Below are 25,321 nucleotides of genomic sequence, written 5' to 3' on the forward strand. Positions count from 1 at the left end.
CAGTTTGGCAGATGGGTTTTTTTCTCTGAGAAGCGATGTCGTTTTAGCACAGTATTAGGAATGTAAAACCAGCACCTTAAAGGTTTTGTTCAACGCTTAAGTTCACCTAAATAACATTTTGTTTGTTTAATTTCGTTTGTGAAATCATGTCAGCCGCAGAAGGCGCTGAAAACACTCGCAGTTTGGACCAGCTGAATAAATTCGAGAAACTGTCAGGGAGGCCTCCACTCAGAGTAGCAGGTCAGTTAAAAACAATCCGTTGTCATAACACTGGTTCTCTGTTAGCCTGCTAACTAGCTGCCTGGCTAAAACGTTGATAAAAGGTTTCGTGTTGACGTTGTGGTTACAAGCAAAACCGTGCAGTTGCAGTATTTCTAAATCTAGCTAATTCACTAGACCGCTAACATGAATTTGCATCTAGCTTGTTATAGTTAGCAGCTAGCTTTATTTAAAGCCCGGCAAACGTATTTTCTAAAGCAGAGATAATTGAAATGCATGGGTTCGATTGACTGTAGACAAACGACATTCATCTCGTTAAAACTTGAATTGTTGGATAGACCTAATTTGCCGATACCTAGTTATGGTTAGCTCGATCTTGCCGTTTAGAAATTATGAAATCATTGCTGGTGCTAAGGTTGGTAGCTAGCTAGTGATAGCTAGTAGATATGCAAGTTAATAAACAACCCCTAGGGAAAACAAAGTAGGTAACGGATTTTAAGTCCGGTACTGACCAGGGCAAACTTAAACGCCGACTATGTTTCTGTGCATTGCCCACTGAGCGGTTTGGCCAAGGTGGCAGGAAATGCTGCTAACCCAGCGTTAGTCTACTTGATCGTAATGTAAACATTAGATTGAGTGTACTGGCTTCATTTGTTAAACGCGTTTGAAAAAGAATTGTGTTTTATTCACTGCCAGTTATATAAAAGTCAGACTACCCGTAGTCTGCGTTCTTAATAGCAAAACAAAGCAAATGGTTGAACTTATACTAAGCTTGCTGTGTAGCTGGGTGTCTCGTTTTGTGTTGGTTGTTTGTTTACATGCTAAAATTGCAACTGATTGGAGAAAACCCACGTTAGTTCTTACTGGCTCGACCAGTTGATGCTCTAACGACCGGTGAGCACTAGCTAGCAAATCGGCTGGATGTATTGCTACGTTTTATCTGGCCGTGTTATTGAGTGACCCGACTGTTAATCGCGGGTGTCCGCTTGATTAACACATCAGTGCGCATTTCATGTATGCCTACGACATGCAGGACTGTGGCGCGGATAATAACTGAGGAAATGCAACCAGTAATACAACGTCAGATAAAAGTCTTTTGATTTAATATCATTGTTTGCCATAGTATTTGTGAAGGCATGTCCACATTTGGTTTCCACGTTTATTAGGGCCTTCTCTGCTCTGTTTTCGGGATGTGGAAATCGTCTTTAAAAAAAAAAAAAAAAAAAAAAAAACTGCCGTTGCTTGCCTCCTGGATCTGTTCTCCGCAAGATTAAAAAAAAAAAAAAAAAAAAACGCAGCCTAATCTCTGATTTTACGATCCTGCTGCAGCGACTGGTCAAAAGAGCATAGTCGTGTCGCATAACAATGGGACATTAAACGCGGCCGCACCAACCGGAAACAAACCCCGGGACAATTGATTTGATTTTTGAAACCCCGTGTTGATTTTGCTGCGCTAAAACGCAAGGATGAATTTGTGCTTGATTTGGGAATTGTAGCAGTTCCGTAAAAGGTAGATTCGGGAACACCAACACACAGCGCATGGAAGTCTGGTGTTAAATTCGTGCAGGTCACAGTGATAAAATGAGGAGAAAAATGATTGAATATTTGTCATAAGCTTGGTCATGACGCATGCACGTGAGTGTACTGAGTGTACGTGTCAGTACCTATGCCCCTGGGCAGATTGGAGCATTAAAGGTAAATGAGAAGTGGCATTTTGCCAAGTGTCATGTCGGTGTTTTTTTTTTTTTTTTAAATTGATTTGGATTTTTAATGCCTTTCTTAAAACCTATACAGCTTGAATCTGTACTTTAGCCCCTGTGGATAAAGTACAAGCCTGTAGGTACTGACCAAGAATCCAATTCGAACAGCTCCCCTTGTGCTGATGTGAGAGAGAGTGTGCAGTAATTGCTGCTTATGCATTCAATGTCATAGGGAGTCATTGTGCTGTATTGATGTTCTGTGCGATTGGTTTGATTATTTTAAATGACAGCTGTCGTCACATTTTTAGTCAACCGTCTGAGTGAATTAGTGGCCTTTTAGTTTAGCAGTTATCCCAACCAGGCAGAATTACTCTTTTTCATGTTTTTTTTTCTACCTTGAATGGAGGGTGGGAGGGTCAATCCTTAAAGTTTGCTGTACGGTAAGCTAAGTGTGAAATCTTAAGTTTTATGATCAGTTTGTAGGAAACAGTGTATTGTATCCTTTTGTATGCCAGCTCATTTCACACATGGGTAGCAAATTCTGCAGTGCAGGTACCGTAGGTACAACCTATGACTGGTTGAATCAGTAAGTTCAGTGAGCTGGAACAAGGAGGCTTCTTGACCTTGCCAAACCCAGGGACCCGTTTATATTTCTGCTCTGGTCTCTATGATGTTGTGATGTACTAATGCGTCGGCTTCGGGCCAATGTCAGGCAGCTAACCGTCCCAAAAACTAAACAGGTTTTTTCACTGAACTGCTTATCCCTGTTTTGTTTTATCTCCTGATTTTGGAAGTCCCATTTGTGCCCGCTGGCCTGCTGCTCTGCTGGAGTCCCCTCCATGGAGAAGAATTGTGGAGAAGGCAGACTAGTCCAGGGGGGTCCAGTCGTATCTGAAAAGGGCCTATTTGGGTGCAGGTTTTTGTTGTAGCCTGGCACTATGATGCCAGATTCCACTCATCAAGGTCTTCTGTGAAGACTATGATTAGCTGAATTGGGTGTCTTAGTGCTGAGCTAAATCAAAAACCTGCTCGCAAATAGGCCCTTTTCAGATAAGATTGGACCCCCCGGACTAGAATGATATCCTCTGAAAAACATGCAGTCAGCCCCTATTTGCTCTAACTATGCACAGGAGGACCGCACTGGGATGCCAGTTGCACTGATAGGTGGATTTCCATGTTTCACTGCTCACCAGCACCAATTATGAGCAGCTCTGAATAACCGGGCAGAACAAAGCAGAAATCTGTTCTGGCAACCCACCAAGCTCCTAAGAGCCATTTAATAAATAATCGGCCTGTGTGGACTGATTTTATGCACACAGTGTTCTCATCCATGGAACATTTAAAAATGCATGTGCCCACAGAACCACAAACAATTCAGTTGAGCTGTAGGCAATTTCTATTACCGAGACACTGTCACAGAGATGCTTAGTAGAAAATGTGAAGGGGGGAGAGGAGGAGGAGGAAAGTAGGCAAGACCAAGCTGGAGCCAAAAAAAATCAATAAAGTGAAGGGGGGGGGGGGGCACCAGGTGAATGGATTACACGAGGGTGCTTGAGAGTTGGCTACACAGACGTGTTGTGAACAGGAGGTTTGGAAACTGAATGGCGATTAAGGCGAGGTCACGGTGTCTGTGGCTTGTGTTTGCACTTGAGCATAACAGCTTAACAGACGGCATTTACGTGTAATGCCTTGTTGTGCTGAAGGGCCGGTGCTTTGCACTGTTCGTTCGCTGGGTGAGGTGACTGGTCCACGTGGAATCCAAGGCACCCATTTTGCTGTAGTTAGAACGGTGACACGTTGTGTTTGCTTTTGTTGGGTTTACTGTTTGAATGGGGTCTTTGTCTAGCAGGCTTTTTGCAGCCCCCCCCCCCACCCCCCCACCCACCCATTCTCCAGGCCTGATCTTGGGAGAGTTTTTTCAGGGGGCCTCCTCCTCCTCCTGCACGTGCTGGATATCGCAGTTTGAAGTTGTGTGTGTGTCTGCTCGGTCTTATCAGCTTTCTGCAGCGAGTTGACTTTGCAAGGCACCATGGGTAATGTTCTGACAGAACTGCATTTCCACGTCTGACCTGTAATGCAAATTCTTTATTCACCTCTAGAAGAAGATTAATTTTATTTATTATTATTTATTTTTTTTGTATTTGTCATTCATTATTCATTTGTATGATGATGCACTTACTGTATTATGCAAAATAAATACATATTTATGAGTGATAATTAATTGGGACCATAAAGTTTTCAAGTGATAAAGAGCAACTGAAGGGGGGAAAGGGTGCAGTAAAATTCTGTTCTCATTAAATTCAGTTCCATTTCCCTGGACTGCATTTTCTATTGTGTTCTCTTCTATCTCTTATAAGAAATGGCGAATCAAACTGATGTCCCATGAGTGGTTAGTGCACAGCCTCGCTCCGGGTCTGCTTTTTGAGAAACTGTGTTTGCGGTGCCTGTCTGAAAATCAACGGCAAGAGGGGGTCTCCACTAGCTTTCCAAGGGAAAGAAAGTTCTGTCGCCTCTCTTAAAGGTTTTTTTTTTTGTTCTGGGAAAGGGCATATTTTGTTCTCATGTCCCATGTGTCTGTCCGTCTGTCTGTCTGTCTGTTTTGTCTGTCCCTCTCTCCCCGTGGGCTGCAGGCTAGGGAGAGAGTTGGCGGGTGCAGCGGGTGTAGCCGAGTGTGCGGAGTTGACTGTTGTTTATTCTTTTTTGCCATTGTCTTGCGCTGTCTGTGTGACTGACTCATGACTGGTGGTTGTGGCGACAGGCTCAAAGAAGAGAGTACGGTGGCTTCAGGCTCGACGCATCTTCAGCCAGCCTTGCCCCAGCCTGCGGATCCCTAACAGGTTTTTGAGAGAAGGTGGGTAATGTGCCAGCTCAGAAACTCTTAAAAAAAAAAAAAAAAAAAAAAAAAAAAAAAAAATTTCTGAAAAAAAAAGAACTAAAGCAAAAGGCTCAAAGCGACCTGTAGGAGCCGAGCGATTGTCCGTCGTCCTCCTCCTCCTCTCTCCCTTGGCTCCCCGAACTCTTTTCTGGCTTTCGAGGCGAAAGGCCACCTCTCTCCAGCACCCGGTTCTTCAGGCTGGCCTCCTGTTGGGTGTGGTTCCATCGGAGCGACTGTGTGTTTGTGTCGGGGGCACGGGTGCGAGTGTCCAGTGTCTGTTCTGGCGTGTGGCATTTTAACATCTGCTTTCCCCTCCATTTTTTTTTTTTGCATTTTTTTTGTGGAGTCTTTCCTGTTTTGAATTGTTTTCACTCGTGATGTGTCCCTCTCAGTCGGCTGCTGTGTGGGCTTTTGGAGTGATTCATAAGCGTCGAGATACGTGAGGACATCCTGTTTTGACCACAGCTGATGAACGCTTGAATTTTTATTATAATGTATTTTTTTTCCCCCCGCAGCAGTAAGGTGGACTTACTGTTCCCTTCTGACCGTGTAATCGTGTAAACGCCTGACCAAAGGCTTGATTAAAGTTGGTTGGTTTTGTGGTGATTGAAAAGGAACATGTTGCTCCCCCTCAATCTCCAACGGGGAATGGTCCTCATTTTAACTGAAATTCCCCCCCAAAAAAAGCATTTAAATATTTTCAAATTTCCGCCATTGAAAAACCTTAGAGCTCACTGAAAGCACTGCTATGCAAAACGGTTTCAACTGACAGTACTCAGGATCATGGAGCACCATGACATGGACAAATAGAAAAAATGAGACTTGGTACTGGTATTTGCATTGGGTACAGATTAGGGTGGAAAAAAGAAAGATGGTTAATGATTGTGTGACTTAAGCACCCTGTTACTGTCCACATAACAGTGTGATTGCAAGTCCAGCGAGTACACACTTTTCAGGACTTAAGGCGTGTGTCTTCAGTGACACTTCGTTAACAGTATTTTCACTCCAGCTTGTATAACCAGAATCCTTTTTTTAAATTTTTATTTTTTTTGGTTGTGTGTGTGAATGTGCGTTTGGGCAGAGGGGATGGCTAGAAAGGCTATAGCCTTTTTAAATCACTGGTTGTAATCATCGTCTTGCATCACAAACCCCTCTCCAGATTCCACTGCTTGTCATAAACTCAGTTTACGAGCGGAGCAGCTACCCTCTGTAAATACTGTGATTTGGGTGATTAGTTTGATGCCGTGCGGTTTCGTGATGTGCTATGTTCTGTATGTACTTTACAAATCAGAACTATTTTTTTAACATTAGGCTATATATATATTTTTTGGAATGTCAAATAAGGTGTATCGTAAAAAGGCATCATTGATCTATACCTGAAATTTGGGACTTATGATGTTTAAATTGTTTTGAAATCTTTTATGCAACTGCATGTGCAAAGTCATGGTGGTTTAGACACTTCCATTTTGTGTTTGGAGATTTTGAGACGTTTCTGGAATTCTCAGGGCTGTTGGTTTGCAGATTTACAGCATACTAGAACCTTAGAAATAATTGATTGAATGAAGTAACATGACACCGCAGTCTTAGTCATGGAGCCCTGGTATTTGGCAGTGAGCAGCAACAATTGTGTCCAGCTTGATGTAAAACTGTGCATATAGCTTAAAATAAAAAAGAAAATTAAAACACTCCCCCATATTCCGAACTTGATCGTTGCTCACTTGAGTGGAAATTCACAAGCCTATAAATGTTTTTTTTATTTATTTTTATTAATAATAATAATAATAATAATAATAATAATAATAATAATAATAATAATAATAAGTGGCTGTTGCTTTGTAATGCATAGTGTGTTCTTTGCTGTTACTGTCATGTCCGCTCTTCCCTGTGCCAAACGAACAGCTGCCAAATCTGTCACAGAATGTTCCGGAATGTAATGGATGAGAGTAGAATGTGATCCTTGTCTGTATGAAATGGCTGGAAAATAATCTGGGGGAAGAGTGGTTTTCACTGTTTAACATGCATATTCCAGATACATTTTTTTGGTATTTTGTTTGATATTGTGTCGTTTTCCTCCAGAAATTTGCTGTATTAGTTCTTGGCAGTGGCACGTTTTAATTTTTATTTTTACAAACTTTACTTAAATCGTGCCACGTTTAAACCTTTCCTCCCAAGTCAGCAAAATTTGACTCTGCTCTTTGTGGAAATAATTGCCATTTTTTGAGCAGTCATTTGAAATGCATAACATTGGCTTGAAGACGTAGTATGTCTTTGCATTAAATGAAAAGTATGTGTCTGGATTCACTGAAACCTGTGCATTGTTATCAAATGACGTTTGAGTAAAATGATATTTTAAGGACCCATGAGATGGTACAACTTCTTGTCAGTCTTATGGAAAGAGACTTCGCAGCACCCACAATGGCATACTATTCCTGATTTAAATTTTTTATTTTTTGAAATTGTTAGCCACAGAATGGCTAAAAAGAACGTGGTAGTGTTCCAGGAGAGGGCACCACATGGTTAATTTACCATAATTAAGAGCGCGTCTCCTCAAGGCTTTTTCCCAATTAAAAGCCCCAGATTAGCATCTCGTTATCGGGATGTTTTCGGACGTCAGTCACCGAGCATCCGTGCGGGTGAGACGTGCGTTCGTCGCGATCGCCGTCGGAAACGACAGGGACGAGCGAGTTCCGTGCGAGCGTCCACGTTCCAGAGGCCAACTCGTGTTTTGACATTTTTTCCAGAGGGGAATACGTGTTCAATTTCACAGCCCACAGATGCTAATTATTCGTTTTAATTTCCTCGACCGGTGGGTTTGTAAGCTAAAATAGCGCAGAGGCTTTGCGCTTTCAGTTAATATTTCCCATGAGTTGTGAAACACGGACACTCAGTGGAAATCGCTCCTCCCTGAAAAGATGCTAGGGCAGCGTCCACTCTTCCTTCTCTTAACACGGCCGCGACCCTCTTTTCCCCGCCTCCTCCCCCACCACCGCCACCCCCCATCCCCCCCCCCCCCCCAGGTCACCGCGCACCCCCCGCCCGAAGCGGACACCGCTGCGTAGCGGACAACGCTAACCTGTACGTCTTCGGCGGCTACAACCCGGACTACGACGAGTCGGGCGGCTCGGAGAACGAGGACTACCCGCTGTTCCGCGAGCTGTGGCGGTACCACTTCGCCACGGGCACCTGGCAGCAGATCCGCACCGAGGGCTACATGCCCACGGAGCTGGCCTCCATGTCCGGTGAGCGCCCCCGCCCGCTGCCTCCGCACCAGCAGGTGGCGGTGTTGTGTCTGCATCAGGGGTTCGCTGATTGGGGACTGCAATGGAGTTTCAGTGGGTTCTTAAAAATAAGATTTTCCTATAATTTTCTTTTAAAATTTCTGTATGTAAAATGGCATATAGACTTCCAGATAAATGGGGGAAAAAATGTTTCGCACATTTTGATAATTGCAGTGTATTATTTTCTCGTGGAAAAAAAAAAAAAAGTAAAAAAATATAAGGCTAATTTTGCATTCCCTTGGCTGAAGTCATTTTATCTTTCAGATGAAATATAGTTTGTGTAGTTTAAACGCCCTTGGTAACTTTGACATTGCTATATTTATGTTGTACTAAATGAATGCATTCCATCAGTCCTATAATGTTTCCATGTACTAGTGTGTTAAATAGCCAGCGGGTTTCAGAGTCTACAAAGTTTAGATGAGCTCGGTGGGGTGTGGTTGTTTTAGGGGTTTTGGGTGAGATCCAGACTCCATGCTGTTAGTTGCTGCCTAACTTTGATCTGTTCCAACACGCCCTCCCCCCCCACCCCCCACCCCCATTTCCTTCAGCTGTCCTACACGGGAACAACCTGCTGGTGTTCGGCGGTACGGGGATCCCTTTCGGCGAGAACAATGGGAACGACGTCCACGTCTGCAACGTCAAATACAAGCGATGGTCTCTGCTCAACTGCCGGGGGAAGAAGCCCAACAGGATTTATGGACAGGTAGAACAAAGAGCCCTTCACCGACAGCGAGACTCAGGACTAATGGCACTGAGTCAGGGGGTCGTGGGTCAGGGGTCAGGGGTCAGTCCGCGCTAATCCTGCTGTGCTCCTCAGGCCATGGCCATCATCAACGGCTACCTGTACGTGTTCGGAGGGACGACGGGATACATCTACAGCACAGACCTGCACAGGCTGGACCTCACCACCCGCGAGTGGATTCATCTCAAGCCCAACAACCCGCCCGACGACCTCCCGGAAGAGCGGTGAGCAGCCCCTCGAGGGGAGCGGCCAATGCCGGGAGAGGGGGCGGGGCTTGGGGGCATGGTTTCACGGTAGGAGATGGGGGTCGAAGGCGTGGTCTCACAGCCTGATCCAGGTTTGACGTGCTCTCTCTCCTCCCTCAGATACAGACATGAAATAGCACACGATGGGCAGAGGATATTTATCCTGGGAGGCGGAACTTCCTGGACATCATATCCTTTGGACAAGGTACTGTGTGAACTCTGAGACGCCCCCCTCAGTTATTGCCCATCCCAAACAATGACTAAGGCCTTTTCTTATGTATTTTATTTCTTCACAAACAGAGTTTGGTAAGTTGGATGATCACCAAAGTAAATCGACCAGACGCACTTCATTTATTTGCTAGAAAAGCATAGTAGAAGTGCAAAATGTTGAAATAATCAAGACTTAAGTTTGCCTGAACTTAATGCTGAGTAATGCAGCCAAACGTTTCGTAGGCAGGTCTTGTTGTCGAGATGGAAAATGTTAAGCGTCGAATGTAAATCTTTCTTTCCCTTGTCGTCGGCATGGAGACAGAGTTTGTTTGGATAGTACAGATCATTTATGGTTCCCTCTTTGCTCTGTCTGTCTGTCTGCTCTTCAGATTCATGCCTACAACCTGGAGACAAACTCGTGGGAGGAAATCGCCACCAAGCCGCATGAAAAACTAGGTTTGTGTTTAATGTGCTCAGGGGAGGGAAATGTTAAACGTATGGACAAGAAATACAATTCACACGTAACTAAGTAAAAGTAACTTGCTTTTGAATTTTGCTAAGCAGTCTTTCGGTGTGCTTTAAAGCAAACGGATGATCAGGTGACACTGGTGGTGAAATGAAAGAGGGGGGGATGCCGGCTTTAAATGTGGTCCGAGATGCAAGTTTGGTGCAGCCTCTGTTTTGCTTTGACAGGGTATCCAGCTGCGAGGAGGTGTCACAGCTGTGTACAGATACGCAACGGTGAGTCTGTCCTCCGCTTCACTCTCGTCTTCCTTGTTCTATGTATTGTACTTTGCTGAAGACGTCAAGCTGTCACCGTTGAGAATAGCTATTGAGTTACGCTGGTCTCTTATACGCCGTCCTGCACTCTGGCTGCGCTGCTTGGTTCTGTAAAAGCCTTTATGGCTGTGAGGCGTTTATGAGGCTAGTCCGCTCTGGTGTCTCTGCGCTAACGCCGCCGCCGCCGCCGCCGCTCTCCTCAGACGTGTTCATCTGCGGAGGCTACAACGGGGAGCTGATCCTGGCCGATCTGTGGAAGATCAACCTGCAGACCTTCCAGTGGACCAGGCTGCCCGCGGTCATGCCCGAGCCGGCCTACTTCCACTGTGCTGCTGTAACCCCGGTGAGCTGTTCAAATGAAAGATATCAATGCGTGTTCGCACAGACTGAGCACAAACGCGTGCACAGTAAAGACGTGTAGCAGTTTCTGGGCAGGTGGCGTCCACTGCATGCGCTAACCTAGCTAAGCATTGGCTGTTCTCATCTCATTCTCTCTCCCCCTCTCCCTCCCTCACTCTCTCTCCATTTCTCCCTCCCTCTCTCCCTCTCACTCTCCCTCTCTCTCTCCCTCCCCCGCTCCCCCCTCCTCCTCAGGCCGGCTGCATGTACATCCACGGCGGCGTGGTGAACATTCACGAGAACAAGCGGACTGGCTCCCTGTTTAAGATCTGGCTGGTGGTGCCCAGCCTGTTGGAACTGTGCTGGGAGAGGCTGCTCCGGTCTTTCCCCCAGCTAGCTCACCTCTCCACCATGCAGCTGCTCAACCTGGGCCTGACGCAGGACCTCATCGAGCGTTTGAAATGAGGGCCCCCGGCCCCCAGGCCCCGGGGCCGCGTGACTGAACGAAGAGCTCCGGCTCCAGACCCCGCCCCAGCCCCGCCCTGCCCCGCCCCTGCCGAGATCTCTTAATGTAGCCCGCCTTAAAACCAAAACGTTGGATGCCTTTTTAATTTCCGTTTTATTTTTTTCAGTTTTCCTTTTGTTTGCACTTTGAAAGATGCTTTTAAACCCCAACGGAATCTTGTTTTTAAGTCCGGTTTTATCGACACTGTGTGAGGAGAGAAGAGCCCCATCTGCCCAGCTCGCCCCCAAGATTTACCCCGAGAGTGCTGGACTCAGAAGCCAAGTTGATTATTCTGCTGTTTGTGTGTGTGTGTGTGTGTGTGCGCCTCTGCGTGGTGCAGGTTTGGTAAAGGTTGGATTCAAACTCTTAAAATTCCCCCTTCCTTTTTAGTTCGTATTTTTGAGTTTTACAACAACATCCTTATTAAGATATTTTAATATTCATGAAGGAGACATCTGGTCAGAAATAAGATAAAATGTGCAGAGAAGGATGTGTCATGTGTTTTCAAGTGCTTGCATGAACTGTTTTATCACTTGACTAGCATTGTCCCATATCCTTTATAGGATCTCCAGTTTTCCTTTTATTTTTTTTCAAATAAAATCAGACTTGGTTTTCAATCTTAAGAGTAGTTTGCCAGTATCTTCTCATTTGAACGTACCATTTGAAATTTCAGTTGGTCAGTTGTTTATTGTAATATTTACTGTCGTTTCTTGAGTTCAGAACCTTGTGACTGCCATTTCCCACTTGTAAATCTTTAGTTTTATGAATGTCTGCACGATCATTTAAAATAGTTTTTTTTCCTTCTACAGTTTTCTTTTCTTTTCTTTTCCTTTGGTACATTGGCTGAAAGGCTGAAAATTTGAAAGGAAGTGCATTCTGATTGGCTGATTTTTGTGAAGGAGTTAAATATTAATGATCTTTAATCCCCTTTGCCGCTGTGTTGGGCTGGACTGAGGGACGCAGGTCCTCAAAGGTCAATAAAAACACAAATCAAGCCCCTGAGTCTCAAACTGTCCCGCCCCACGATTTCTCCGTACTCTGTTTTGCCCCGCCCGTTTCCAGTCTTCCTCGATTATACCTTCAGATTACTTACTTGTACAGCCATCTACACACCAGATGTTACTTCACTGTGAATATGGTGCTTAAGTCTTTTTTTAAAATGTGAAATTAATTTTTCTTTTTTATTATCTGCCTATAGTCTGAAACACTGACCAGTTATTTTTACTTATCAGGCCTATCCTAGTGCAATGATTTATATCCATTTAAACAAGAAACATGATATTCCTTTAGAAATTCAGTGCCTTTTTTCAATAACTCATTTTAACAGTAATGAAGTAACTTTCTTTTTTTATGCAACAGGGTGATATTTAAAACAATTATTGGCTCTCTTGAGAAGGCCCCAAAAAGAGTAAATCATTTTAAAATTCATGCTACAGTGTCCAAAATGAAGGATGAGGTCCTTTATAAATTTCAAAAATGGCGTCAGTTTGTCTGCTACTTCATATACATAGAATGTAGTGTATTCTGATCCCTGATTGGGCATGAACGATGACCCTGAACATGTGATCAGAGGCTACCCGTTCAAATGAACGAACGAAATCTTGGCACCATGACCTTCTCGTATCCATGGCGCCATTTTAAATTGTATTTCAAATTTGTTCTGCACCGCCCACCTTTCAGAAATTTGATTTTGATTACTTTTGTGGACATACCTTTGTGATTTTCTTTTTTCCTCATCTCTCATCTTGTTCATATTTTTTTAATTCTAAGGGTTAATTCCAAAGGATTGCCTTTATCAAGTTTTAAAAACAGTGTGATGACATTTCTATGGAACTTGTGTAAAAGCCTTTTACGGATTCAATTTTAATTGTCCTTTATAATTGTGCTGGCCTCATCTAGTGAGATTATTATTCTATTGGGTGAAAAATTTTATTCTGCGTACATTTTTAGGCATCCTTTCATTTATTTTCTGGACTTCATTTCAAAATATTTATTTTTAATGTCTGGACTTTTAAGAAAGTTTGTTTTGCCTTGTTGGAAGAATTGGGATTTAAATTTGTCTTTGGGATGGGGTGGGGCGATGACTGGTTTCCTTTTTAAGGAAACCTATTTAATTATTTGTTTGTGGAACATCTTAAACCATCTCTGTGGGCCTGTACAGTTAGGGCCACTATTTGCAGTGGTCTGGTCATCAGAAAACAAAAAAAAAACTTGAGCAAATTGTGTAGAAAAACACAATTTTTCATATAAACTGCTTTATTCAAAGTTAATGTTCCCCCTGTGCTGCAGTACATAACATAGGTCAAAGGTCACTGGGTGGATGTTGTATGGAGAAGGGATAACTATGTAATGCCAAATATGTCAGCACACGACGATGTTGACGTGGAGGATATTTGGGGCCTTAAAATTCCCTTTGCCATTCAAAAACAACTTTAAAAATCCGACACTGTTCTTAAACACCACATCCCTCTCACCATGCGTATATATATAAAAAAAGTGTTGATAAAGAAGTTGTCTAGTCTGCACGTTAGTTCTTAGAGTAGCTGCTCAATGGGTGAATCCGTAAAGGGGATGCCACACTGTGAGTTTGTTTCCCCTGAACCCTTACACCAGCATAGTTAACAAGCTAACGTAAGACACTTTGAACACAAGGTTCTGACGAGGGGAACCAAACTCGCGTCTTCGTCCCATTTCTCAACGGAAGTACTGTATGTGTTCCCAAACCCTTTCCTCTAGCACTTTTTAAATTGAAAAAAAAGAACATTTTTGGGGACAGCAGTTTTTGTTCGCTTGGCTACTATATGGTTAGGGATCGCACATGCCGAATTCTGTGCCTGACCTTTGACTTCCTTTGTTCATTTCCCCTCTCCTTTTAATTTGTGCATGTGACAAGAGACTGGTGTGCATGATGTCATAATTAACCTTTTTTCTGTTGGAGGGGAGGGGCTTCTGGGATCAAGTCACTGCTGTACAAACAAGGCAGTCACTACTTACCTGTATGTGTAACTGTTTTCATTGTTGATGAATCAATAAACTTGTACTGTAAACGGTTATGGCTCTTTGATTACCTGAAAACTTGATGTAAAGATGTGAATATTTCCTTTTTTGGTGAGCAATTTTATTGATTTAAGGCTAGAAGAGTCTGTTAAATGCCTAAATTGTAAATTTTACAGATCTGAATGCAGCAGAGAAACTCCCTCAATGTTTTGAAGCTTGCTGTTATACTGAGTTACCCCTCTAGACTGGGTTTCCTGTCTGAACATGAAAACTGCCACGTTTCTGACAGAAACAGCAAAAAGTAAATAAAAAATATGCAAGTTCATCAACTGAGCCTGTACATAATTAACATTTTTTAATTAAATATTAGACTGGGTTTTAATAGACATTCACATGACAAATTCAGTATTGCTCCTTTAACAAAGTATTGCTAAATTCCTATAAAAAACTATGTATACATCTTCCTTTTTTTCTTTCTTTTAAACATATTCATCAGTGCGTTTTAATATTAAGATTAAGGGGAGAACAGAAACATCTGAGACGTGATCGTATGTCAAAACACCAGAGGCTACACAGGGGCTCCAAAAAGCAGATCCCCTCCTCATTGTCCCTCATGTCACCACTAGGGGCAGCTGCTGTCTCAGCAAGGCTACCATGAGAGGAGGGGGGTGTGGGGTGGAAAGAGAAGGGGAAAGATGTAGGAACGGTGCTTGGGACAGCAGCTCCTGATGGCGCTCTCTCTCTCTCTCTCTGGATCAGCAGCCAGCAGGTGTGGGAGCAAAGAAGTACAGAGCCAGCAGGATGAGGTACACCACCACCAGAGCAGTGCCTGTGAGAGAACACAGTGAGTCCAGTCACACACACAGACATAACACGCACGCACTCACGCAATACACACCCACTCAGACACACAGATGCACAGACATAATACACACACACACACACAGGCACACACATAACAAACATAATAAACACACATACACGCACACTCAGACACACAGATGCACAGACATAATACACACACACACACACACACCCGCACACACACGCGTAGACAGGCACACAGGCTGTTCTTTCTTAAATGTTTCAATTATCATCACAACAGCTTCACCATTAATTAATTTATTGATCATTCCCCAGACCATCTCCTTGCCAGCAAGGCCTTAATTATTTTTTCCATTAGAGGGAGCCATTCTTTAAAAAAAAAAAAAACAGACAGGTTCCTGGCAACAACTGTGTAAAGCAGTGACTACTAAAGGACAGTTTCATCAATAAATGCACTTTTTCCCTCCTTTTAACACGTCAATGGTGGAAACGCTAATTGCGGTAATATTGACGGCTTACCTTGAAAGTAGTCAGACTTGCCGTCCATGAAGATGTAGTTGACGACGATCACGCTGAAGATGCTGGCCCACAGGTGCAGGTCGCTGAATATAAGCACGAATCCGACGTCCTGTAGCCGTGGCGAAGAAAAGGGAAACGGAAGACCCCAGACAGGGAAACAGGAAGCGCGAAAGAAGAGTTTACGCACATTTAAAATAAATCTGGATACGTCAAGCGTCAAGGTCTCCGCTCGAATGTTACACACATGCACTCATTATATATTTGGAGAAGATAAAAATAACAATTAAGATAACAAATGGAAAAACACTTACGTAGAAAGTATTGAATAAGACCAGTAAGGGGATCTGAATCATGCAGACCTGGACTGCTATGCAACTGCCTACTTCCAAACTAGACAGGGAAAACAATTAAATTAGTGACAATTAAAATAAATGGAAAAATATTAAGTCAATTAACAAACAGATTTTCTTTGTTTAACTAACACAGGTAACATGAGGATCTGACCTCAAACTGATGTTGTTCTGAAGGGCAAACTGGATTCCGTTGACAATCTCCGGAATTTCAGGCACCATCGCCAGCACGGTAACACCTATGAAGTACTGGTGTCCCAGGAGAAAAACTGTACGTTTACAAGTCTGGTTGCACAAACTGTCTGACAAAGACACTCGTGAAGTTCAACAAGCATGCAGGTCCCCAACAAACCAGCAGGGGGAGCCAGTGCACAATGAGGCCTGTTATCCCGACTGGATGAATCCCTTCCTCACTGATCATTACTAGCGCCAATTACAGGATGCCCTGCAGACATGCTAGCTCCAGTTGGCCCTGGCACGGTCCAAATTTGACACGTCATTACATTTTTAACCAAATGAAACGGCGCTCAATTTATCCACAGTAAGGTTATCTGCCAATATCATGAGGGAAACAGCCTCGTAGTGTAGATTGGTGGCTCTGGGGAATGAGGGCCTACCTGCGAGATGCTGGAGTAGGCCAGAATGGGCTTGATGTGCTCGGTGGTCAGATCCGCACAGGCAGACATCAGCAGCGTGGCGATGATGAGGATGATCAAGGCCCTCCATCGGGACCAGTGCACCACTGCGCCATGATGGCCAGGAGCTATGGAAACCACAGGCACACGTACGCCGCGTGCAAGGGGGAGAATAATGTTTAGAAACTCTGGATGAGATTTCTGAGAAAGGGACACGTGAGAAGAAGCAGATGACCGAAGCTTGGAGGACACTGACCATTGCAGCCGCTGATGTGGATGTCATAGATGTGCGTATGGGTCTTCAGTGTGAAGATCAGGCCAATGAGATAGGCAGCAGGCAGCAGGACGGAAATGGTGTTCACCAGGGGCCTGACGCATGTACATACACACACACGCAAACACACGCGCGCAAAAACACACACACAAAGAGAGAGAGAGAGAGAGAGAGAGAGCGAGGCACTGCTGAAAATCAGCTGTCTAAAAACAGTGCAGTTGCCTTTCCATTCTCTATAGCAGACAGCAAAACAACCTTCAAAATCATAGTGACGGAAATACCAAAGAAATTCCACAATTATTGGAAGGAAAGAAGCTTAAAAATAAATAAATACATTTCTTAAAAGGCCAACTTGCATCGTCTTTGCGTGCGATTTCACATTTATTAAGCTCTGGAGCAGAATGTAACTTGCCAAGGCCTGATCTGTTTGACAGGGCTTAAGGACTCACTCAATATGGCTGCGAAACAGAGAGTGGTTATTTTCACCCTGCCAAGAAAAAAACACAAGAAAAAAAACTCCATTAAACATATTACATATTATATCAGTGGAGTTGAAAGGTAGCATTTACATAATGTCTAGCAAATTAACTCCCTAAGAGGTCAAACAAAATTGCTAAAATAAGCAAAATAGGTAAAATAAAATTGGTTCAGGTGGTAAAAAGTCTGAAACAGACTGAAACCGAGGAAGCTTATATAGATTTATCACAGAGCAATATGATCCTTTCCTGCACTGCTCCTCCAATGTACAGCAAACACACATATAAACCACTAAATTCAATCTTTGTGTTGCTCCGTGAAAAGCAAGGCAGACGATAGGTATATAGATATAGATAGACAGGCAGACTTTAATAATCCTCCAAATGGAAATTCACACGGTCACTAATGTGAGACATGCTGTTGGAGCAGGACAGAGGGGAGGGGCGGGGCAGGGCAGGGGGCGGGGCTACCAGGTCGTAGTGGCAGTTCTTGCAGACGAAGGTGCCGCTTTCGTTCCCCGTGGAGTTGGTGCAGCCCTCACACACCAGGTTACCGTAGGCCTTCGAGAAGAGCGTGGGGGCGAACACGCCTGCGGGAGACAGGGAAGAGGAAATACGGGTGACCAGACCAGGAGGCGGGGCCAGTACAGCGGCAGTACGCGGCTCCGGTCGACCTCTCACCTCCCACGGATATGAAGAGCAGCGCCGAGCTCACCCCCGCCGAGCGGCTGTTGAACCTCTGCTCCCTGTGCCTGCAGCCGCCAATGATCATGCAGATCCCCTAGGGAGGGTGCAAGATGCGACCAATCAGCAGGGGCGCTGGCTAATGATGCAACCAGTCATAGCAGGGAGAAAAAGAAACATGACAAAACAGCTGGGTGAGTGGGGGAGATGTGACCAATCAGCATGGGAGAGGTGAGAAGATGTAACCAATCAGCACAGCTCTTCTTTACACTCGAAGGTCAGGCTGCCCATACATATCCCACCATTCCACAAGGAAAAGAGACATTATTATGGCAAAATGGTAAATTGCTAGGAGCATTGAGTGCCTTGGAGGAAAATGATTGGCCATTCCAAACTGAATGACCTAGAGAGGGGAGGGAGCATTTTTATTTATTTTTTGAATTTCACAAAAAGACCCTGGCCCCCAGGAACACTCACAGGTATGAAGAGGATGCAGCCCAGCAGGGTCCCCGTCAGGGCGGACTTGACGATCTCCTCGAAGCACTTGGTCCCGGCCTTGTGTCCTCGCAGTAGCGCGGTGATGTAGAAGGTCATCTCCGTGATGGAGCCGAAGGTGGCGTTCACCACCGCCCCCACCGCGAAGTTGCTCTGCGCCGAGATACTGCGGGGTAGCGGAGAGCGGACCGGTTATTATTACAAATTACGGGTGCCGGTACTGATGCGGTGTTGCCCTGGGAGACGGGGGCCGTTACCTGGCGATGCCCATGCCGATGTAGTAGGACACAGGGATGATAGAGCAAACAGCTGTGGCGAACTTGGTCTCGGAGCTGATGAAGTGGTCCCCCTTGTCGGCGTAGCCGATCACCAGGGTAACGATGACCAGGGGGAGGAGGTCTCAGAGAGCGGGCTTTAAGGAAGGTGACAGGCACAGCAGTCCCGGGACATTAAAGAGTAAGACAGTTATGACATCACCTCACTGGTAGAACACAGAGAGGAGTGCCATCACTCAGAGTACCAACCAATAGGACAAAGTGCGGATACATTCTGGATACAGTCCTCCTGACTGGCCATCTCTAAAGGATACTGACGGCAAAGACGTTGATCCCATCCACCGTGTACTTGTAGTAATACCAGTTGAAGGCGTGGTAGCAGCAGAGGAGAGCTCTAGACTCACAGCCCTGAGGAGTCTACGAGAACAGGGGAAAAAAATACTTAAAGGGGCCAAGACAACTAGATACTTTAAAAAAACCCCACACAGGAGCAAAACTGTGCATACCCTAGGGACTGTCCACATCATGGCTGAACAACCCCGGGCCTACAGGATCCCACAGAGAAAGAGCGAACCGACCGACCGCTCCTTACATTCATAAAGTTTCTCAGGCGAATCTTGGCTGATCTAGGAGTGGCTGATCTAGGATCAGTGGAGCCTTTTAGCTCGTAATGGATAGGGTTCAGAAAGGAGCAGGGGGCACAGCTGATCCCAGATCAGCACTCACCTTCTTGACCTCCTCGACGTGGATCTGCTCGGGGCCCAGGAGGAGGATGGAGCAGAGGGTCCGGGCGTTCATTTTTGCGATGGGGATGGTGAAGACCAGCATCCAGGACAGGAAGCAGGCCAGCGCGTGCGCCAAGCACAAGAAGGGGTACCCCAGCAGCAGCCAAACGTAGGTGCTGACTCGACACTGCACCCCCAAAAAACAGTCAGAACACAGTCAGGAGGAGGCTCTTTTGACCTCATGACCTCATTCATACAAGTTTTTTTGTTGTGTGGTGTAATTTACATTGAAGAAACACAGGAGCTGAGTATCTGGTGATTTTATAGAATCTGTGGCAGTAATCTCCATGATAACAAAGCTCCACCCCTTGCACTGAGGCAGGCTCACCCAATAGCGAGGCAGCTGGGGATCGTGGGGGTCCTGGGGCAGCTCGACAGGCGTGGGCTGCAGCAGGGGGCACGTCTCCTTCATCTCGTCCACTTCCGGGATGGCCTCGCAATTCGGGAACATCACACAGCACCTCCCCACCGCACCGGTGGTCTGGAGAGAGACGGGACAGTCACACCTGTGGCCCCTACAGGGCTCTGGTTCCCCCCTCCAAAACGCGAAACGGCCACTGGTTCCCCCTTCCAGCACCTGCCATTAAGCAGGCCGAGCAGCGGAAACCAGCAGACACTGCAGCCTTCCAGGGACGACCCTTGCCTTACAGCAATGTGCTTAAACCTTTAAGGTGTGAGGTCACAAATATGTGATTGGAATGTTCTTAACTGAACATTCCAATGCTGATGTCACAATCACTACTGCTGACTGAAAGCACTGGAGTTCTAGAACACTGACATAGAATAAAAAATAAATAAATAAAAAAAACATTCCGCAAAACCCATTGTTCTAAAAAGGTGAAGTGGCTTTCCCTGAGGCCCACATTGGCCATGGCGAGTTACAGCCTCGGGTCCTACGGCCCACAGAGCATTTCTCACATGACGCCGCAGGCCCCAGACCTGGGTGACATTTCATAGCACACTAACACTGCAAAGCGTGCGCTCCTGTTAATTGGATACTCGGTAACGGAAGTGAAAATTGAGACTTCTGCCTTTTTCTTGGCCTGCGCACACAGGAGGTTGCCAACAGAGAACAAGGTGGTGCGCCACAAGAGAAACGAAAGACAGGGAGAGCCAGTGCATAGCGATGGAGGAAAGAGCTGTTAATAGACACAACTCAGCACTTTAACAATGCAGCTGCCATTACCTTGTCAACTGCCTTCCCAAATGGCCACAGAAAATAGCAAGACAACCTCCAGCAGAGCTTCCCTAAAACAAAGACACAAAATCAGAGCTGAAGGCTACAGTGCCTCAACATTATGAAAAGTGAATTGATTTAGGAAGTATTACATACCATACGGGACTCCAACAACTGTGATGAACATCAGAACGCTGACCAGGAAATAGGTTAAAGATATCCACCAGCCAAACAGCACCACATATGCCACATTTCCACATGTTATTAAAGAGCCTGCAAAGGTGGTAGAAGCAAATATCGAGAATTATCTATCAAAAAATAATACATACTTCTTCTGTGCTTCTGATGGAAAACAGATACAGACCCCCCCCCCACCTACCCACCCACCTGCAGGGGTCCTTACGACGTTCAGCTCCGAGTAAAGTTCCTTGACGATGTCCGACCGGTCCTCGAAGGGCCTGGCGGTGATGTGGCTCTTCCACTTCCTGAAGCCGAACTGAAAAAGGTCACAAACGAAAGGATGCGGTGCATCTCGGACCAAGGGAGGAGAGAGGGATCTGTGCGCTCTGCAAGCTCTGGTGATTCCACGCACTCCCCCCAAAACTGCCCAGCCACCCACAGCCGCCCATGGGCACTCACAGCCTTTCACCAACCTTGTAGTTGTTGGCCACTTTTTGGGCCTCCACCTCGTTCTCCGCCCGGATGGTGGTCTTGCAGGCAGCCTCCTCCCACACGTCCTCAGAGCCGGGCACGCCTTTCGAGGGGAAGGAGTGTCCTGCGGGCGCCGATAAGACACTTATGCACCAACATGGACGCCCGTCACCAACCCAAACACCCGTCGCCAACCCGGACACCTGTCACCAGTCCGCCCTCATACACACCTGTCACCAACCAGGACACCCGCCACCAACCTGTGCACCCGTTACCAACCTTGACACCTGTCACCAACCTGTACACCCATCACAAGTCACCACTCTACACACCTGTCACCAGCCTGCTATACCCACAGACCTCCTGCAGTGCTCCACATGTAGGAAGGCTGTGTTCACTACCTACATTCCCACTGCAGTCCAACTGCTGAGGTCAATTGACTGAAAATCTCTGCTCTGTGACTCCCAGTGCTTAATCACCAGTCACATGACACAGAGCCACACTAGAGGCCTTAACCAAACCCCATGCTGTACCCACAGGCTGGTAAAAGCAGGCAGCAGGGAGGAGCTTGAGATCTCCTGAGATAACCGGGCACAGAAAGCAGAGACTCTCCGAGATGGAGGGGGAGAGAGAGAGAGAGAGAGAGAGAGAGAGTGAGAGAGAGAGAGAGGAAGGGAACAGATATGCCAAGAGCAAGAGAGAGATAGAGCAAAAGAAAGAGCAAGCGAGAGAATGGGGGAGACCGAAAGCGCAAATGCGAGACAGAAAGAGAGAGAGAAAGCGAGAGAGAGGAAGCGCCACACTTCTCTGTCCAGCGTATCTTGGGGTGAGTAAGCTGATTTGATGGGACAGGCTTGGCGAAGGGGTGCCCAAAATCTCGGGGTGCATGCTGGCCACACACAGCCTGTCACACATGGAGCCCCTATGGTGATGTCTGGGTTCGGGGTCCCACACAGTATCTGAGGGGAGCAAATATGCACACCCCATTACACACACACACACACACACACACACACACACGCACACCCTGTTACACACATGCAAAATACAGGCTAAATATCTATGCTCCTGGGTAATTTTTAGAACAGCAAATTCAACTGTATATCAGCCATAAAATCTGCCCACATATCCTCTAGTTCTACCAGCTCACTGATAGGATCATCAGCAGGGCAAAGAGAATTATGCAGACGTTGCCTATTTAGTGCACATAGGCAACTGACCCACATGGACTAAATAATACTTCAAGTAACAATATTTTACAAAATTTAACAACTGTCCGTCAAATCTAAGCAAACCGAGGAGAATTTCATACTAATTTAGAAGTGGAAGAAGGAAAGCAAGGCTGGGAAAAAAAACAAGCACAGGACCTGAAATGGCCTGGGATAAAATTGCCTGGGACCTGCGACCCGAAGGAGAGTTCCGGAATGCCCCTGTCCTGCTTCTAACCCATTCCAGACCCCTCTGGTCTGAGAGGAACATGCAGTGCCCACAGTCAGATAAAATGCCCTTTCCCTGCCCCCCAAAGCCTGCGGACAGGGCCTGACTGTCTCTCCTCTGCCAGAGTGCCAACCTCCCCCCTCCCCACCCACCAACCGACAAAACCCTCCACCCCCACCCGGGCCCCCTTTCCCCATGCCCTAGTACTTCTTGTTCTTTTCTCCCTACCACCACTTCCATCACCAGACCAGAGCAAACAGACCACGACACATCCGACTTCCTCTCACCGTCTTACAAAATGTACACACAATCAGACAAAATTTTTTTTAAATGAAATCATGCCAGATCCACATCTAATACCTCTGGGGACACTTTAACCAATGCTTTTGTTAAAAGGAGAGAGTACCACATAGCCCTGGGGATCAGCTCGCAATTAAATCAAATTCAAAACAATCTCTGCCAGATCATATCTGAAATCTCCCCCTCCCTCTCCTCACCCAAGCCCTGACATCACAGGCTCTACGGCACGAGACAGCCATGCAGTGACTTCCTACTGGTCTCTGACACGTACAGGCAGGTGTTACCTACAGAAGGCTAGAGCCCCCGGAAAAACAAAATGGGGGAGGGGGTTGGGGGCTCAAGTTCCCTTTTAGTGAAAAATGCCAAAGGCCGGAGAGAAAGCCATGATAGTTATCTCTTCCCTTCTGACATGCGCACTGATGACTGAGGCTGTGTCCGGAAGAAAAAAAAACAAGATCCAGAACCTGTACCGCAAAACCAATACAGAGCGAATTTCAGCCTTGCCGGTACTGCCGCAGAAAGATTCTTTTTCATACTGGGTCTCACGAGAAGAAAGTAGCACCGGTAATTATCAGGGCATTTTGTGACGTCACCATTGCGGATGAAAGAAGAAAATATTTACTTTGGACATCGGCTCACACAGTATGTTGTTGGTACCATGGGCGCTCATGGGCACCAGATTTAGAATTGTGAGGTGGGGGGGGGGGAAAGCCTCCACCTCACTCACTGAGCACAACAAAAAACTACAGAACTACACTAGATTTTTGTTGCACGTCCTTGCCAAAACAAGTGCTCAGTGGAAATAATTTGTAAGTCTGTGTTTAAAAACAGGGTGAGTACATAAAATAATATTAATGCGCACTGTGATGTAAAGTACTGTGACTTGTCTTAACTGCATACTGATTGTTATTAAAATAAATATGGGAAAATTACAATGCCAACATTATTTGAAGTGGTATGAGATATTCCATAGTGAAATTATCACCGTATAACGAACACAGGCCTACATGTTACCAACAGTTTTTAATTAGAGAAACAACACACATAGGCGAAAAAAATCTCATCACATGTCATAGTTTAGTAGCACGACTGGGCTATATTTTCTCTGGCATCCGAAACTGCCCATATCATGTACAAACACCAGACACTGTGTAATCAAGACCTCGAGCGTGGTCTCCTTAAGTCAAGTATCAACTTCTGCTTTCAGAGCCAGTCTTCAATGTCGTACACCGTCTATAGTTATCTAGCATGAAATCACGGACGGTTCATTGAATCGAATGCACGGAACAGATTTACTTCGGAGCTTTTATCGTTACTCTTCGGCAAGCTGGCTTTGTATACTAAACATCCAAACTCACGGTAGGTTTCACAGGAATAATGAATTTGACGTAACCAGTTTATAGTCATTCAGGCGTGTAAACATGCAAACAGGTGCCAATATGCCGCACAAAAATTGTAATGTTACCGTGATCTAAGTTAGTTGTGCAAGCTAGAGTCAATCGGCTTGTTTTTGTGTTGTCAGGGTGCTAGCTAATTTTTCAACAAATCGCTGCAGGCTACGACGCAACTGAACCGCTTTTCAAAATGATTTGACTCTGCTAGGCCTATATGTTTAGATAAATAACTATCACATTAAACTTTACTTTCAAGCTCAGTAACAACTTTGAATATCTGGGATGCCTGTCGTAATTCAGTAGTGTAACGCTGTAAAGAGTATCAAGATTTATATATAGGACCAGTGAAATATAGATGAGAGATTTAATCGTTTGCAAAATCCCGTGAATTTTATATTGGTTATGTCTTACCTGTGCTGTCGGCAGTCGACCTCCGTCTGCAATTTTCTGAATCCTTTGACATATCTTCACTTGGAAGAGACATTTCTGTTACCTAGTTGATGGTTCCCATTTAAGCCCTCATGTTCGGGGATGTAGGAAAGGTTGCGTTTCTCTTCGCGTGAAACACGCACTCCTGTGAGTGGTCAGAACTTCCCATGTGGCACGTACACACCAATCACAGAGGACTGCGCGGTTACGCGCATAGTGTGAAGCAGCACACCCACCTTTCCTCAAACAAACGACACGTGCAAGCTGGTACCAGAGCGCCAAGGATACTGGGAAACGTAGTGAGTAAAGCAAAAACGTCACAACGGGCCCACAAGTGAAATCCTAAAACCAATTCCTGTTCCACAGTTTGCACTTTTTTACGTCGCCTCATTTCACATTAGTCGTGTGTTGACGATCTGCATTAGCACTGTGATATTTAATTGGTTGCCTGACTATTTAGAAAATTCAGTCCAGCTCACTCAAATTAATTTTACCATTTAGGCCATAAATAGGCCAACAATTTGACATTTATTTCAGAGAAGCTTCATTTAAAATGTCTTTGTTTCACCTGTGTCTAAATAAATCAAAATATAATTAGAAACTGTTATGGACAGACCCGCGGTGTCATGAACGAGGTGAAGTCTTAGCCCATGCTTCTGTTCTTTTTCTGTCATTGTGACATAATTGTCAAGATACTTCTAAGCAAACCAGCAACTTCTCATGAG

General features: G+C 45.4%; 2 protein-coding genes across 5 annotated transcripts; one reads left to right on the top strand and one right to left on the bottom strand.

The window, feature by feature from the left end:
- Positions 1–3: 3 nt before the first annotated feature.
- Positions 4–13,946, top strand: klhdc10 (kelch domain containing 10). Of its 3 annotated transcripts, none has more exons than XM_064344861.1 (10): positions 4–240; positions 4,678–4,770; positions 7,812–8,033; positions 8,621–8,775; positions 8,890–9,038; positions 9,180–9,264; positions 9,659–9,725; positions 9,963–10,010; positions 10,253–10,392; positions 10,644–13,946. In XM_064344861.1, the coding sequence occupies exons 1-10, from the start codon at positions 147–149 to the stop codon at positions 10,851–10,853; spliced, it is 1,263 nt and encodes a 420-aa protein (XP_064200931.1). In that variant the 5' UTR covers positions 4–146; the 3' UTR covers positions 10,854–13,946. The 3 variants fall into 3 exon arrangements, with proteins under 3 accessions (XP_064200931.1, XP_064200933.1, XP_064200932.1); XM_064344862.1 differs by lacking the exon at positions 4–240 and adding an exon at positions 1,486–1,914; XM_064344863.1 differs by lacking the exon at positions 4,678–4,770.
- A 284-nt stretch (positions 13,947–14,230) lies between these two features.
- On the bottom strand, positions 14,231–24,736 carry cax1 (cation/H+ exchanger protein 1). Of its 2 annotated transcripts, XM_064344857.1 has the most exons (20): positions 24,579–24,736; positions 21,840–21,995; positions 21,039–21,160; positions 20,773–20,881; positions 20,542–20,658; positions 20,395–20,456; positions 19,537–19,689; positions 19,150–19,335; positions 18,738–18,840; positions 18,406–18,547; positions 18,131–18,314; positions 17,651–17,750; positions 17,441–17,559; positions 16,943–16,980; positions 16,476–16,588; positions 16,202–16,347; positions 15,739–15,833; positions 15,546–15,624; positions 15,235–15,343; positions 14,231–14,719 (listed from the first exon to the last, which is right to left on the bottom strand). In XM_064344857.1, exons 1-20 carry the CDS (start codon positions 24,649–24,651, stop codon positions 14,646–14,648), a joined length of 2,280 nt encoding a protein of 759 aa, XP_064200927.1. In that variant the 5' UTR covers positions 24,652–24,736; the 3' UTR covers positions 14,231–14,645. The 2 variants fall into 2 exon arrangements, with proteins under 2 accessions (XP_064200927.1, XP_064200928.1); XM_064344858.1 differs by lacking the exon at positions 21,840–21,995 and having other exon boundaries at positions 24,579–24,735.
- Positions 24,737–25,321: the final 585 nt, after the last annotated feature.

This window comes from Anguilla rostrata, chromosome 7 (genome assembly GCF_018555375.3).
Source record: "Anguilla rostrata isolate EN2019 chromosome 7, ASM1855537v3, whole genome shotgun sequence".
NCBI classification, from domain to species: Eukaryota; Metazoa; Chordata; class Actinopteri; order Anguilliformes; family Anguillidae; genus Anguilla; species Anguilla rostrata.